This window comes from Falco rusticolus, chromosome 10, assembly GCF_015220075.1.
Source record: "Falco rusticolus isolate bFalRus1 chromosome 10, bFalRus1.pri, whole genome shotgun sequence".
In the NCBI taxonomy this organism is placed as follows: domain Eukaryota; kingdom Metazoa; phylum Chordata; class Aves; order Falconiformes; family Falconidae; genus Falco; species Falco rusticolus.
The window spans coordinates 17329184-17343459 of NC_051196.1; the positions used below are offsets into that span (position 1 = coordinate 17329184).

The following is a 14276-nucleotide window of genomic DNA, read 5'->3' on the forward strand; positions in this document are numbered from 1 at the left end:
GGGCTGCCTGCCAGAAGCCGGGAAGCCTGCTGAGCCTGCTTCCTGCTGGCAGAGCTCTTGCGTGCTTCTGTCTTTGCATTTTTGAGGGTTAAGGGCTTGTCCGAGATTTCAAAAAGAGAAAGCAGTCGGAGAACAGTGCAGATAAATTTGTGTCAGTTTTGGCCAAATGGGTTTCTGCAGCCCAGCACAGGATCAGACAGTGGGTTTAGAGAAGAACAGGGAATCCCTGTGGGGCACTGAAGAGGGGTTTGAATCAGTGGAGATGGATAAACCTGGAATCTTGTTCAAGCCCTGTGCAAATATTGTAGCCACCTAGCTGGAGGTGACAAAAGCCAGTGGCAGCTGTTTTTCTCCTCTTATTTCTAAAAAAAAAAAAAAAGTTATAGAAAGGTAACCTGGTGGTATTGAGTGAGAGCCCAGGTTTGTTGGTGTGAACGGTGATCAGAGGGGAGGCAGCCTGCTGCCCCGGCCTCCCCGGGAGAGGGGCCCCGGCTGCTCACGGGTGGGCGCTGGGACGCGGCAGGTTTGCTGGGGCGGGGGGGGGGGGGGGGGCGGCTCTCCCCAGCTGCCGCAAGCGCTGGCTCGGCTCCGGGAGCGCGCCAAGCCGCGCTTTGCCTTCTTTTTCTTATTTTTATTTTTTCTTATTTTTTTGTTAAACGGAAAGGTGTGGGGGCTTTTAACATCCCTATAGAACAGGCAATGGAGCGGGGCAGCGGTTAAGTCGCCTTAACCCCAGCGGCTGTAGGGACCCCCCGGGCCGCGGGCGCGCAGGGCGCGCTGACCTTTCGCGGACGCGCTGCCCCCGCCCGGCAGCTGCCGCCGTCGCTCCGGCGCTCGCCGCTCCGCGCCCAAGGTCAGGGCAGCCCCGCCGCCGCCACAGGTAGCGCGGAGCTGCGCGGGGGCGGTGGGGCGCGCTGGGCGCTGCCGGGCGGGGGGAGAGCGGCGGCGGCGGCGTCACTCGGAGGGCCGGCTCCCCGCGGCGGGCCGCGCTCCCGGCGGGGCCGCCCGGCGCCCTTATTTAAAGTCTGAGCGGGGGGCGGCGGAGAGTGCGCGGTGCCGCTCGCTGGATGAGCGCGCCCTCCCGGAGAAAAGGCGAGGGAGGGGGGGAAGGGAGGAGGAAGAGGAGGAGGGATCCTGGCAAGTTCAGTTTGGTACCAAGTGGCGGCTAGGCTGCGGGGCTCGGCTAGGCGATGGATAAGGATGAGATCCACCTGCGCAGGCTGCCGGCCGCAGCGCCCTGGGGACCACGTAAGTTGTTGGCGGCGGGGAGGTGCGGGGCTGGGGGTGCTCCCCCCGGCCGGGGAGCCGGCTCTGCGGGCGGCCGTTGGCGTCGGCTCCCCGCCCCGAGAGTCCGTCAGGGACTTACTGTTAGCGTTCCTTCAACTGCTTTTAAAAATACTGGAATAATCTCCAAAAAGTGCAGTGAAAGAAAATATTTTGTCTCCCTGTCTTACCCCCACCCCCCCCGCCCCCAAACCATAAAACAACGTAAAGTCCTTTTTACCTACATTAATATAGGAATTAAAAGATATCTAACCCCAGGAAGCCAATCTAATTAAGAAAAACTGTTGGAGTACAAAGTATATGGGATAAATCCTTGAGTTGATGATTGCTGTCAATTCACACTGTGCTGTGGAAGACAGGAGAGGGGGAAAAAAAGTCTGAATGAAATGGGTCTGTCTCAGATTGTCAGTAATGTTTTTACAGAACCAGCTAAATCATGTATCTCTGGATCATTAACTATTGTGTGCAGCTAAATAAATTACATATATTGGAAGAGGAAAATACATTCCTTGGCTGAGAAGTTACAGAATGCTGAGAGCCAAAGAGCAGATCATTTGAATGGTAGGGGGTGGGAATTTCCTTGGCTTCCCTCTAGAAATAAATCACAGCTCAGTGTCTGTGTGCATGTATGTGCACCCACATATGCATTTATATACAATCTTCATGCTCACACACTGTGTATATAAAACCTTCACACACATGCCTTGGAACACAAATTTTACAAGTGCTATTTACTGAACGCATTTTTCTACCAGTTTAGAGACAATAAAACTAGAATTGAGATGCTAACCAGGAACATACTGGAACACATTTGATTATCCAGCTGAACTGTATACAAATGAAGTAAATTTAGCATGGCACCATTTATAAATTCCATGCTTTACAATCAAAATTCCAAATCTAACTGTTTGCAGCTAAGAATAGCATGGGGGGAGCCCTTTTCTTTACTCCCTCTTTTTGGATTCCCACGAAAACCGTTATCCTAGAGTCTACTCATTAAATGGCCAAATATTTCACTGGAGTTCAGCCCATTTCTAAAAGAAACGTTGTGTGCTCATCAAACCGTAGGCTAGCCGGAGCACTCAGAATGAAAAGAAAACTTTCTTCAATGTCTGACACAAAACAGCTGGGCTTTACATCTAAATACTGGGGGATGGAGTTTCTGTATGCTACTGGTTGTCCCACGTTAACTTCTTTATTAAAATAAGGAGGGGCTTGAACTTTTCAAAACTGCAGTGGAAAGGAAGCAAAGCATGGGAAGCTGAAGTGTCATCGCAGTACATTAACAGAGATATCGGTAAGAGGACTAAATGATAAAATGGCACTAGAAAGCTCTAGCATTACTCATGGGGCAGGTGGCAATTTATCATGAGGTAATTACAGTGATAGGGTGAGAGTCCTAAGAAATTGTTCAAGTGGCTCTTTATCTTTGAGAAACTTTACATAATATTTTACAGTGACATTCTCTATTTAATTTACTGAATCACCCATTAGCAGCATGAACGCTGTGTACCAGCTTCATTAATGAGTTCAAGGACCAGTTTTGTTCTCGGAAGGGCGTGTTTGTATTTCTGTTGAAGGACCTATCCAAAAGAGCTTATTTGTAAAAGCTGTTTATAAGATCAAACTCGGATCTGATTACATAGCGGATCCATGTATTACAGTACAAATCCTATCCAGTTGTTGGTGTTTATTGCTGGAGAGATGTGGAGACCTGCCTTTGATGTTTTCACATCGTCTATATACTCAAAAAACCCTCCCGTGGACGGCTAAGGAAACTTGCTTGTTACAAAGATTTAGGAAAAAGTTGGAGTTGGCGAGAGGATGATAGAAGATGGGAAAGCAAAAGGGATCCTATACTCACCTTAGCTCTGGGTAAATACTATCAGTTGTCTACATCCAAAGTACTGTTTTACTTTTCTCTAGCAAGTGACGTCAGCATGTTATTTTTGGCTGTTTTGGTGGCATGAAAGGACAGGTGTCCTCAGCTACATCTGTGCCCTAAGGACCCAGACATTGCAGCTGATGCCTGCCATCTTATTTTATGCCAATTTCCTCCTTATGTTCTGGGGGAAGGAGTGCATCTAATGAAGATGGGGTGAGGGTCAGAATCAAGATGGGCTCTGGGGAATGGTACTGTCATGTTGGCGTTTGAACATGGTGATATCCTGTCACTTCAGCAAAAGGCTTAGAGACACTGGAACAAGTGCTCAGGACTAAGTGCAGGATTAGGAGTCAAGTCTTTACCCCCTACATTTCAGCAGTCAAATATTCCCTGAGCGAATATCTGACCCCTTTGGAAACCACGAGAGCTTTTTTGTGACAGACTTAAATGTTGTCAGACTATCACCTCAGAAAATGAAATGTTTTCCCTTTTTTCTCCGGAAGACATTGTTCAATCTGGCACTGGGACTGCCAGCATGGCTCCATAGGTTTCTGGTATGTATTATCCTGCTTCCCATGGTAGCACTGCAGCTATTTCCACTAACAGTGAAAATGATGAAGCATATTAAGCTAATAATTAATCAGAGATGACAAGGGACTAATAACTGTATTGATTTAATTAGGACTTCTTTTCCAGCTCTGTAACTTGCAGTCATGCACATCATTAACTTAATATTTTAATTTGTAGTAATAACTTATTAATTTCTGGGGATGAGCACATGCAGAGCTGAAGCAGCAGCTCTGACTTTGTGCTGGACTGCAGACATGTGCCTCAGTTCATTGAGTAGCTGTGGGAAGTGTTCCTTGTCCTGTGCGAGACTGACAGCAAGCAGGGCAGGTTGCCAGTCACTGAGAGTGGTCACAGAGCATTGAGGCGGTGGGAGATGGGGCATTGCGGGAGGAGATGTGGCGGATGCGCCGGTGAGGTACGCGTAGCTCTATGGCTAGATGCTGCGTTGTACGGGTGTGACATGAAATATGGGTAAAAGTAGCATGCCAAAACAGAAGGCAGGAGAGTAACCCTGGGAAGTAGCAGTATTTATTGGCATCAGGAAGGGAAAAATGTCCCATTTGACTTGAATTACACCCTTTGGATTCTGGCAATTTTGAGAAAAGGAAATGCTTGGGGACATGCTGTGGTTGGAAAATAAGGCTCGCTTTAAATTAGAATCACTTTGGGAAGAAGGAAAAAAGGAAGGAACAAACATACACTACAAACTTCAGGACTTTGCTTGTGTGAAAGGCTGACAAATGCTAAGTTAGCTCATCTTCCCACCCCATTTTAGTGGGGGTACTTAGCACTCGCTGGGGCATGTTTGGCATCTTACACAGCTTGGTCATCAGCAAGCCACCCTCTGATACACTCCTGACCAGAGACTTCTCCAGGAGGCAAGGGAGGGAGAAGCTGCTCTCGCTGAGAGCATAATGCTAAATATATGGCTGTATCACACTGTATGGCAAGGTTTGTGACTTTGGGAAAGAGATCCCATTAGCCTCCACACAGAGCTCTGTATCCTGCTCTGTATTACCAAGATACTTGTAAATCTTTGCACTGTACAGTCGAAAGGCTGAATCCTCTGCTATGGCTTCATTTGGTGCAGAGAGCGGTCGGCATTGGGACGAGATCTATGCAAGCCAGAAGCACTGAGCAGGCTCCAGAGGAGAGCCTGTCCAAAGTCCTTGGCATTGTCCTTCAGCAAGATGATGGGGACTTTGAAGTACTTAGGAATGTTTAACAGCTTTTCATATGGAGTTGTTGGGTCACTCTAGGTAGACCATTAGACTGATGAGCTCTGTGAACAGAAGCCACCACTTCTTATTTCTTGTGAGAGTTTTCAGGGATTCTAAAAAAGTACTGTGCACATCCTTATATTTTATTATGCAAGCCAAGTCAGCGGTAGTGGCATGGAATAGTTCTGCTTACTTTCAGAGACTGCAAACGTGGTTTAGCTGGGGACAATGTGTGCCGGTATGGGAATATTCACCTTCCCGACCTCACACATGTTTGCTGCTGAACTTGAGATTATGACAGGATTTGCAGTTCTGCTGTAGGTACAAACCCCAAGAGGGGTTTTACAAATGACAGATTTTCAAGGGTTGGCAGCCTACATGCCTTGCTGGGACCCTATCACGGTGTTATTTTCAGTGGTGCTAAGTCATCTTGTGCCAGCTGTTAGATCAAAGTAATGTAATGGAGTTATGTGACTACCAGTGTGCAACTTTTTTCCGGTACTTGGAAGAGCAAAAAGATAGTGGTGTCTCCATCATTGCTGCAAGGTAATTTATGGTACCTATAGGCCTTTTAGAAACAACCGCAATGGCTGCCTTGCTTGGGAGGCTCTGAATGCACAGGAAGCAAAGCTCCTTGTGCTGGGCTGCATTAGTCACCACCGCTGCTTCATAGGCTAGCCCACATGCCCTCAAGGGAAACAGATTTTTATTTATTTGGTTTAGCCTTTGATTTGTATCCCTCATGCCTCTATTTCTGAAAGTAGTACTACATCCTGGTGGGAGGGCCAGCCCTTCTCCCTGCCCCTAACCTCCCTGTATCCTTTAGCCTTTATCTGCAGACAGCTGACCCCTGTCCCTGTGTATATCTTCGCTTCTCATTTGTTCTGTTTCTTTGTGCTGCACCGCGTGTTCTGCCATTTCAGCTTCCTTTGCTGTTTCTAGTGTCTTGTCCCTGAGTCTCCTCTGTGGCTGGCCCACATGCCAAGGTTTTCTCTCTTGTTCAGACTCCCACAGTTCACGTCTTTGAACCTTCCACTGGCAGTCTGTCCTTCCAGCCATTACAGAAACTATTTCCAGAGTTGAACAGATAAAAAGATGGTAGTAACGCCTGATCCAATGCCATTCCTCTTCAGTATCTTTGCCTGCTTACCTTATCTGCATATCTGATTTATTCTTGGCAGCTCTGTATCTGTGCTAGGACCTGGATGTACATTCTTATTCCTTTGAGTGGAGCATTAATAATATATATAATCACTGAAATGTCCTTTCAGACCACAGCTCTTATTTTTTTTAAACTGACCTATGATGTTTTGCACATGACTGTACATGCTCCAAGAGAGTTTAAAAATCTAAAATCTGTTATGAAAAGGCTAAGTGGTTTGCAGGCATTAACTGCTCTTTTTATATCTTATAAATTATTTAACTTGTATCATGACATCAGTGATTACAAGTTATGTATTCCTGGCTCCTAGTCCTGCTATGTTACCGCTCCCTTTATTTGTATCCTGTGTATGAAGAAACTTGAGTGGTATGTACTAAAATGAGAAAAGACTTTTTCTAAACACATTGCAAATACTTGATGCCTCTTGTACCTCTTCATTGATGTCAGCTGATGTCCTTGCAGAACAAACTTGGAATACGCAATAGGGTTCTGTGTGTTGATAAGTAAGGTTCACTAAGAAAAAATTTGTCCAGGGAGAGACAAACACATTTCACAGCATTTGGTTAATAAAAAGGGAAGAGGCTGGCAACTAAATTACATATCCAGTGCAGATTCAGGATACATTTTTAAAAAATAAATAGGAAAAATGAGTGGTTACTGACTGCATTCGTTACTTTTACCTCTATGATGTCACTGAAGAGTCCTCTGAATACATTTTTAAGCTCTTCTTTTTAATGTGATATTGTGGGAGTTTTGTAATTGTTCTTAAGAACAGGAACAAAAGCCAAGGTGGGAGTTTCAGGGCTAAGCATCACTCAAAAGTTTTAGTTTTTTACTGCTTGGAAGAAAGGAAAGTGACAGAAATGTGTCCAGCACAGCATTAACAGTCAAAGAAAAGCCTGTTCTGTATTTATGCTTGATCATTTGTACTATAAGCATCTTGGCTGACGATGTACTGCAAGATATGTCAATGAACGTGCTTTGCAATTCTTCCCGGATTTTGGCAGGCAAAGATTCAAAATATGGTATGACTTTATGCTTGTGGTATGATTGCCCAGAAGAAATCTACTGCAGACTGCAAAAGATGGAAGCTTTTATGCAAATACCAATAAATTCATCACAGTGTGTTGCAGCGCTATTGTCCTGGAAAGGCTTTCTACTGATGGATGTGTGCTATTTTGGCAGCCCAGCAAGAGGAGGAAAAAGAAGGGATGTGTGGGCGTACTGCATTTGCTGCTATATTCTTGGGAGCTAAGCGTCCAGCTCCATATTAAATCACCTACCTTGGGTTTGGTTAGCATTGGCGTGGTCTGTTTGTATGGAGAAGCTGATCTAGACCTTGAGACCTTTTCTCTGGTTTTAACCTGGTATGGAGACTGTTGATGGAAGGTGTGTGTGTAACCGTTTGGGATGTACCAGCTGGTGCCACAATGAATCTGAAGGGAGGTATCAGCTGTAGGACCACTGAAAGGGTACGACTAAACAGACCATGTCAAATCAGCTGTAGCATGTGTGGTGAAAGCACCCTTTCCTGAGGCTCACTAGTGGAAACTACAACATTATTGTCTGTATCCTGTGTTCCTGGCATGGAGTCTGAGAGTGGTCTAAAGAAGGAAAATGGTTCTCTGCTTGTAGTCTGAATGTTGGTATGTAGTCAGCAAACCTCATCCAGATGCTTGTATCTTGCTGCATACTTTTGAGTGTTCTTTTTCTGATGAATGGCAAGAACAGGTTTCTAAAAATAAATTAATGGTTTTCCCTTTTTACTTCCTGTGACTTAATATACTTTATTTATCTGTATAGCTACTAGTCATCGTCATTCTTCAGCTCACAAGAGTATAAACAGAAATGAGCCTGAGTCACAAAGGATGGATGTGAAACCAGGCTTTTTCCAGGATTTTAGCCAGGTGTAGGAATTGCAGCCTGGGGATGATGGAGGGAAAGGGCTGGCTCTGGGGTTGTGCCTCAGGGGTCTCACATGTCAAATAGGTAGCGTGGAGGTGAAATACTGCCTGCTGCTGCTTTCTACATTCTTCTTCCAAGGTGGTAAGTCCTTGCAGCTCTGTGCAAAAAGTTAACAAAAAAATTTAAAGAGTGGATTTTTAAGGTTAGTTTATTACTAAAACAATAAAACCCAAGTGAGATTCCAGGTAATTGTTCTCTTGCATTACCTCTAAGGTTGATCACGCCAACATCCAGAGCAACAGTTACTTTCATTTAATTGCTCAAGCAACATACTTTAACAAATTTAGTCTCCTAGGGTACATAGTCAATTCATCATGCTGCTGATAGTATGCTCCAAACCAATCATAAGCTTGAATCAAACAGATCTGAAAATAAACTAATGTTATTGGGATTTTTAGGAAGTGGTCTCCTTTCTGTAGTGATTGCCTACTAAAATTTAAGGCTGCTCTGTACAACGATAGCAGAACACGTTGTAATTTTGTTTACTCATTAGAAATGTGAAGTAATCTGACCTCAAACATGCTAAGCATCATTTTCGTTCCTAGAACATATCTTGGGAGTACCTCTTGTTGTTGCTAGCAGCACATCTTTATGTTATAATGTATGTTAAATAGGAAAGACAATGTATAAGGTATACTGGACAATACAAATTTGTGCTTTCTGGAGCTCTGTGTATACACACACCTATGTTTTGAGGTATGGCTAATAGGACTGACTTTGTGTCCTGTGGGAGAAGCAGACTTGCTAACAAAGAGAATAATGAAGAGTGAATGTCAAAATATTCCGCTTTTTTTTATCAGTGTGACTGATTATAGAGGGTGTGAATTGAGTAATCCTTAACTTTCATTTCCAGAAATATGGGTATCAGCACTGTATTAGTAGGGTTGTGCTTGCAGGCTTCATCAATTTATCTGTGAACAGTCTTCTAGGGTTTAGTGTTGACATCGACAGGGACATAGATTTGAAATGTTATTTCATCTTTACAATTGCTTTCAATAATCCATTTGGCAGATAACTGGGACCAGCTAAAAGGCACGAGAGAAGAATTTAAGGTATGTTGTGAGGACATACTTCAGCTAACAGAGACAACTATTTCTTTGTTACAGATTTGTTTTTCAGATTCAGTCATCTTGTAGAAATATTTTACTCCATGTGCCCTGAAATGTAAGGTGATGTTTGGGCTCTCGGAGTAGGAATAGATCCTGTTTCTGAACAATTGTACTCAAGGACATGCAGGAGATCCTCCTTTAGCTCATGTGGTAGGAAGCCAGGTTGAAAGGCAAAGGCTGAACACAGAAATCATGTCCTAGCCCTTTTGTACGTGCTTTAGAAGTGCAAAGAATTTCTTTATCCACAGATCTTAAAGGACTTCATAAACTTCAGTGAGCTCTTGGGAGCTCCTTTTGTATTGCATTCATTTGCTGTTGCAGAACTTCTGTTATCTGGCAAGAATTAGTATGTTGAATTACGGGGTTTGACAGGTAACAGATGACGAGAATTGTCATTTTAGTTCACTTGAAATTGATTCAGCTGAGAGAAGGTAATACTTGTCCAGGATACAGCCATGTGCACTGTGTTGGTGAGAATGGAAGAAGCAGAGCAGTGTGTACCTGCCCCAGATTAAACAGGCTAAAATTTTTGTAGGTGCTCCTTAGTTCAGAATTGGAAATTAGACTGTGCTTACTCGCTGTGCTGTTTATTTTGAAGGGGACTGCTACTGTCACCACACTGGAGGATCTGGCCTAAATGAAATAGCTTGTTTTTTTAAATTGCAGCTGATTGTTTTTGTTTGAGAATGAATCTAATCTCTCAAACACACTAAGGATAATGACAAGTCATTGACTACAAGAGAAATTGTGCTCACCAGTACCATTCTTATACTGCCATAATGACTTGTCTCTTGTGTGTTGTGATAAAGTATTTTGAATTCATCTTAGCCATTTAAGTCCAGCTGACTATACAACTGAGTAGTTGGATAATAAACCCTGAAGGCCGCATACTAATTACCAATGGAAAAGCAGAAACAGGCTTTGGTTTAGATTTTAAACATTGCTACGTACCAGAGGTGTAGAAATAGAATCAAAGCCTTTTAAAGCTAATAGTTTCTAAATGGCAGATTAATTAATTTAATTTTTAAACTTTCTCTTTGTAGCATCTTGCTAACAAGCTTTCTGTTAAAAGAGCAGATGCCTGCTTCCAAAACAAGATCTTTTTTGTCTTGATAATACAAATTAATGAAAGCTTTCCCTTTTCTCTTTCTCTTCAGTGTATTTTCTCAAAATAGCTCCTTGGGGCTGTATCCTGCAATTTGCTGTGCCCTCTGGCCCTTGTCCAGTAAAGCACTTAAGCGTACAAATAGCCCTGGTTTTGGTGGGAAGTGGGCAACTGAACACATGACCCTCCTTGTGTGTCCCAACAACTTCCATGCCTTTGTGTTTTCAAGCGGAATCTGCAGCATGCTTCCCACCCTGCACAGTGTTTCTCCACCAAATGCAAACGGTATTTCACAATACAGACCTGATCCATCCTTCATGCATCTGTTTAAGGGGTTTTAAGAACTGTTCAGTTGAAGTGGAGGATCTTTGCATTTCAGGTAACTTCTCCTGGACTCTGCTCTGGAATCCAGTGGAGATCTTGCCATCCATCTTAATTTTGGAAGCAAAGCACGTGTCTAATGGCACTAAATCTTTAAAGTAAAACCCAGTCAAAGTAGTTCCTGGGAACCTGCAATTGATTTCAGTCCAGCAGTTACTCTGTATTGACTGACTTGAGCACATTGTCGATCAGTAGTGGGAGTTGCCTACAGAGACTTGGTTGCGGGAAGCTTTCATGTTTTGCAGGTAACAAGTAAAATCAGGGACCTTAGCAAACATATTTCAACCTCAATGGGAACAACCTGGTGTTTAAAAAAAAAAAAAAAAGCATTTATGTTTCATGCACTGCATAAAGGGTGTATATGTCCTGACATTTAATAATATAAGTAGGAAAATAAACATTTCTCATAACCAGACGATTACAAGGGAATGTCCTTCCTCTGGAGTTTGGTATTGCTGTCACACCAAAACAGGGAGCTAATTTCAGCTTCTACCCTTTCCTAAGTTTGATACCATTGCTCTTTCTGTTTCTTTGCACCAGATCCTTTTTGCAGCTACTTTTTTTTAAAATCTTTTTTTTTATTATTGTATGATTCAAAAGGAGGAGAAAAGAAGATATTACAGAAACAGAGACCAAACTGGGTAGGGAAAGTGTTTCAGCTATCCACAGGCAGGAAATTTGAGCTTCTTTGGAACCTGAATGAGAGCTGGAGCAACCTTGTTATTTTTATATATTTATTTCCCTGTTTGGCTGTTCTGCCTGCTTTTCCCACGTTATCATCAAAGTGGCCCCAGAAGGGACAGTTGTGAAACAGAAACTATCTGTGAGTAGAGCTCACCCAGAGCTTTTAAGCTACGGATGCCTTTGGTTTAGCAAAAACAAGCAACTTTAATTGAGTTAAGTGTTTGCAACTGTTGCTGCTCTCTTCTAAATGTGTTTTAATATTGGGGGGTGAAATGGGGAAAGTCAAGAAGAGATGTCAGTGGCAGCCCCATCGTGTTGAGGTTTGGGTTGAGCCAGTATGTCTATGGTAGTTTCTCCCTCTTCCGACTCTCTGCCCTGGCCTGAATGCAGATAGGTTTGCAGCAGTGAAGCTAAAGGAAAAAATAGTTTCTTCCCTTGGTTCACATGAACTGCTTTGAACTGGAACAGATGTGGATGTACAGAACTATCTGCTTACAGCAACTGTTCCATTTATAACCACGGGTTTTCTATTCAGGACTTTTTATCATTTTAACATTTTCTGTTTCCACATCCTTTTCCACAATAAAATATTCTTAACTAAATGGGTTTTCATCTCACATCCAAAACCTTTGCAAGTACTGTTTCTTGTGTGAACTTACAATGCCATCATTATTGTTCAGTGACTTTTTGTTAATAATGATGGTCAGTGGAGGCAAGGTCGAGTTTGTGGTATTTGTAAGACAGGATTCAGAATATCAGTTTATTACCAAAATAGGGCAGAATCTGCAGCCTGATGTAATGGTGATAAAATTTTGCAGAAGGTGTTTGGAATTTTTAAGTTCCAAGTCGCATTTCTATTAATTTTCTGTTCTGTTGAACTGTATTCAACTTTGGTGTACAAAATAATTTTGTGTGCAACCCAGACCAAAATTGTTCCAGTGAGTACAGATAAGAGATTCAAATTCAACCACAAAAATTCAGACAACAGTGGTGTTTTTGCTTTGTGTTTTTCATGAACTCATGCTTTGGAGTAAGTTCATTCACTGTTTGATTTGATTAAGTGCTCAATAATTAATTCCGCAAATGCACTGCTACGTAAGAAGGTAAGCCCTGCAGTTCCCATTGACCGAGACACAGGGATATGTCCCGAGATGAAGAAAAAATGCACAAAGTCACAGATGAAATCAGTAGTGGCGTTTGGTTAATCAGTTATGCCTCTCAGCTTCTACACTCGAGCAGACCATGTGGCCTTTATTACAGTATTAGGAATTCATTTTTTTAGAGTTACTTCAGTTTCTCTGTTCTCTAATTTTCTATGGAAACAGTCAGTTGTTTGTATATTGGAGACCGTACGTGTCAAGTTCTTTGTTTTAGTTCATTGGTTTTGGCCTTGACACAGAAAACAAAAATTTCATCAAAGTTGTAGAGACAGATAGGATTTTAATCTAAACCGTATTAAAAGTTAAAACCCTCTATGACTATGGGGTCTGTTAGGGTTCAGTCGGGAACTTCCTGCGCTGCCTTTGGGAGGCCAGAGATTTTTCTTCATAATCTGAAGGCACTTTTCTCTTCTGGTCAACTCAATACTAACTTGAAAACTGGATGGTACAGTCCTGTGAAACAATTTTGTGTTGGTGGGATACTCTGAGGTGTCCCAGTACTCCAGGCTATGGATTCATCATAGCATTGTGTAAGAAATGCTTTGCTGTTTTCAGGTTACCTTCACATTGCTCAAGTTGCATTAAGTTAAACTAAAGTAAAAGTAGGCATTCGCAGTATGGAAAAGAGTTTCAAATGTTCCCCAATAACAAATAGATGAAGAAACAAAAGGAAATTTTGTGCTTAATCTCCTCTTACCAAGATTAAACAGATCCCTCTCTCCATCTGTCAAGCTGGCATGGTGTAGACAGGTTTCTGACACACAACTTGCATTCGCTTAGACTCACTGAAACTCTTGTGTAGTTGCACCCCTGGGGTGCACTTTACAATGTGAAGCGTTTCTCTTGCTCTCTTCTCCTTCCCGTTATCTGTGTGCTTTCTATTTCAATGCTGTAGCTTGCTTTGTTTGGTTTAATTTTAAGTTTATTCTAAGAAAAAAAAAAAAGATACTCAACTGCAAATATTTTTTTTTTAATCTCTTTAAATGTTTTTGGTTATACTGTGTCTTGCCACCACATAGAAAACCCTTTCCACATTATCCCCATGACAGAACTTTTCTCCTGAACTCTCCTAGTGTCCTTGCACTACCCTTCTGCATCTTTAACAAGAATTAAAACTTCATGGGAAGTTTTACCCAGTCCACAACCACATCAAAGCTGTGGTCGAAGTCCAGTTTTCAAACTCCAAAAGTTGGCCAAGTCTGGTGTTTCAGTTTTGATTTGATACGTTATATAGAGGCCCTACTTGCAACATCAGCAGAGGCTACAGAGCAGACACCAAGTTCCCAAAAACTAATTGCTGTCTGGACTGAGGCAACTTCTCATTTATCTCTTCCTGTAACTTGTTCATATGAGTTGTTTTGTCCTCTCTTTCACCAAAGCACCACGTAATTTGTCTGGTTTTAATATTGACCAGTAATAATTTCTTAATGTGAAGAATGTGCGGTGAAGGAAAATCCGTTTACAGTTCTTTGATAGATTAGTTCCATTTTTGTTCACATTTATGAGTTTTATTGACTTTAGTTTTAAGGAAAAATAATTATGTGGAGTCTGGTTTTAGTCATGGTTCTGTTTTATGTGAGGAACAGACAAAGACCTGTCGCATTAGAAGAGTAAAATAAGATGGAGAAAAAGTGTTCTTTTCCTTCAACAAATAAATAAGTGCTTCCATCATACAAGAATATACAGCCATGTAACATGTAGGGCACTAAGGATAAGCAGTCACATCAACAGAGGGAAATCTTTGACAAGTT

General features: G+C 42.5%; 1 protein-coding gene across 3 annotated transcripts in view; it reads left to right on the plus strand.

Moving 5' to 3' along the window:
• The first annotated feature begins 1064 nt into the window (after positions 1–1064).
• ANO1 (anoctamin 1) overlaps positions 1065–14276 on the plus strand; it is an 82368-nt gene continuing 69156 nt past the window's right edge. For all 3 annotated transcript variants that reach the window (XM_037402492.1, XM_037402490.1, XM_037402491.1), the window contains exon 1: positions 1065–1248. In XM_037402492.1, the coding sequence (XP_037258389.1) occupies positions 1191–1248 (58 nt within the window). In that variant the 5' untranslated portion in view covers positions 1065–1190. The remainder of the gene's footprint in view (positions 1249–14276) is intronic.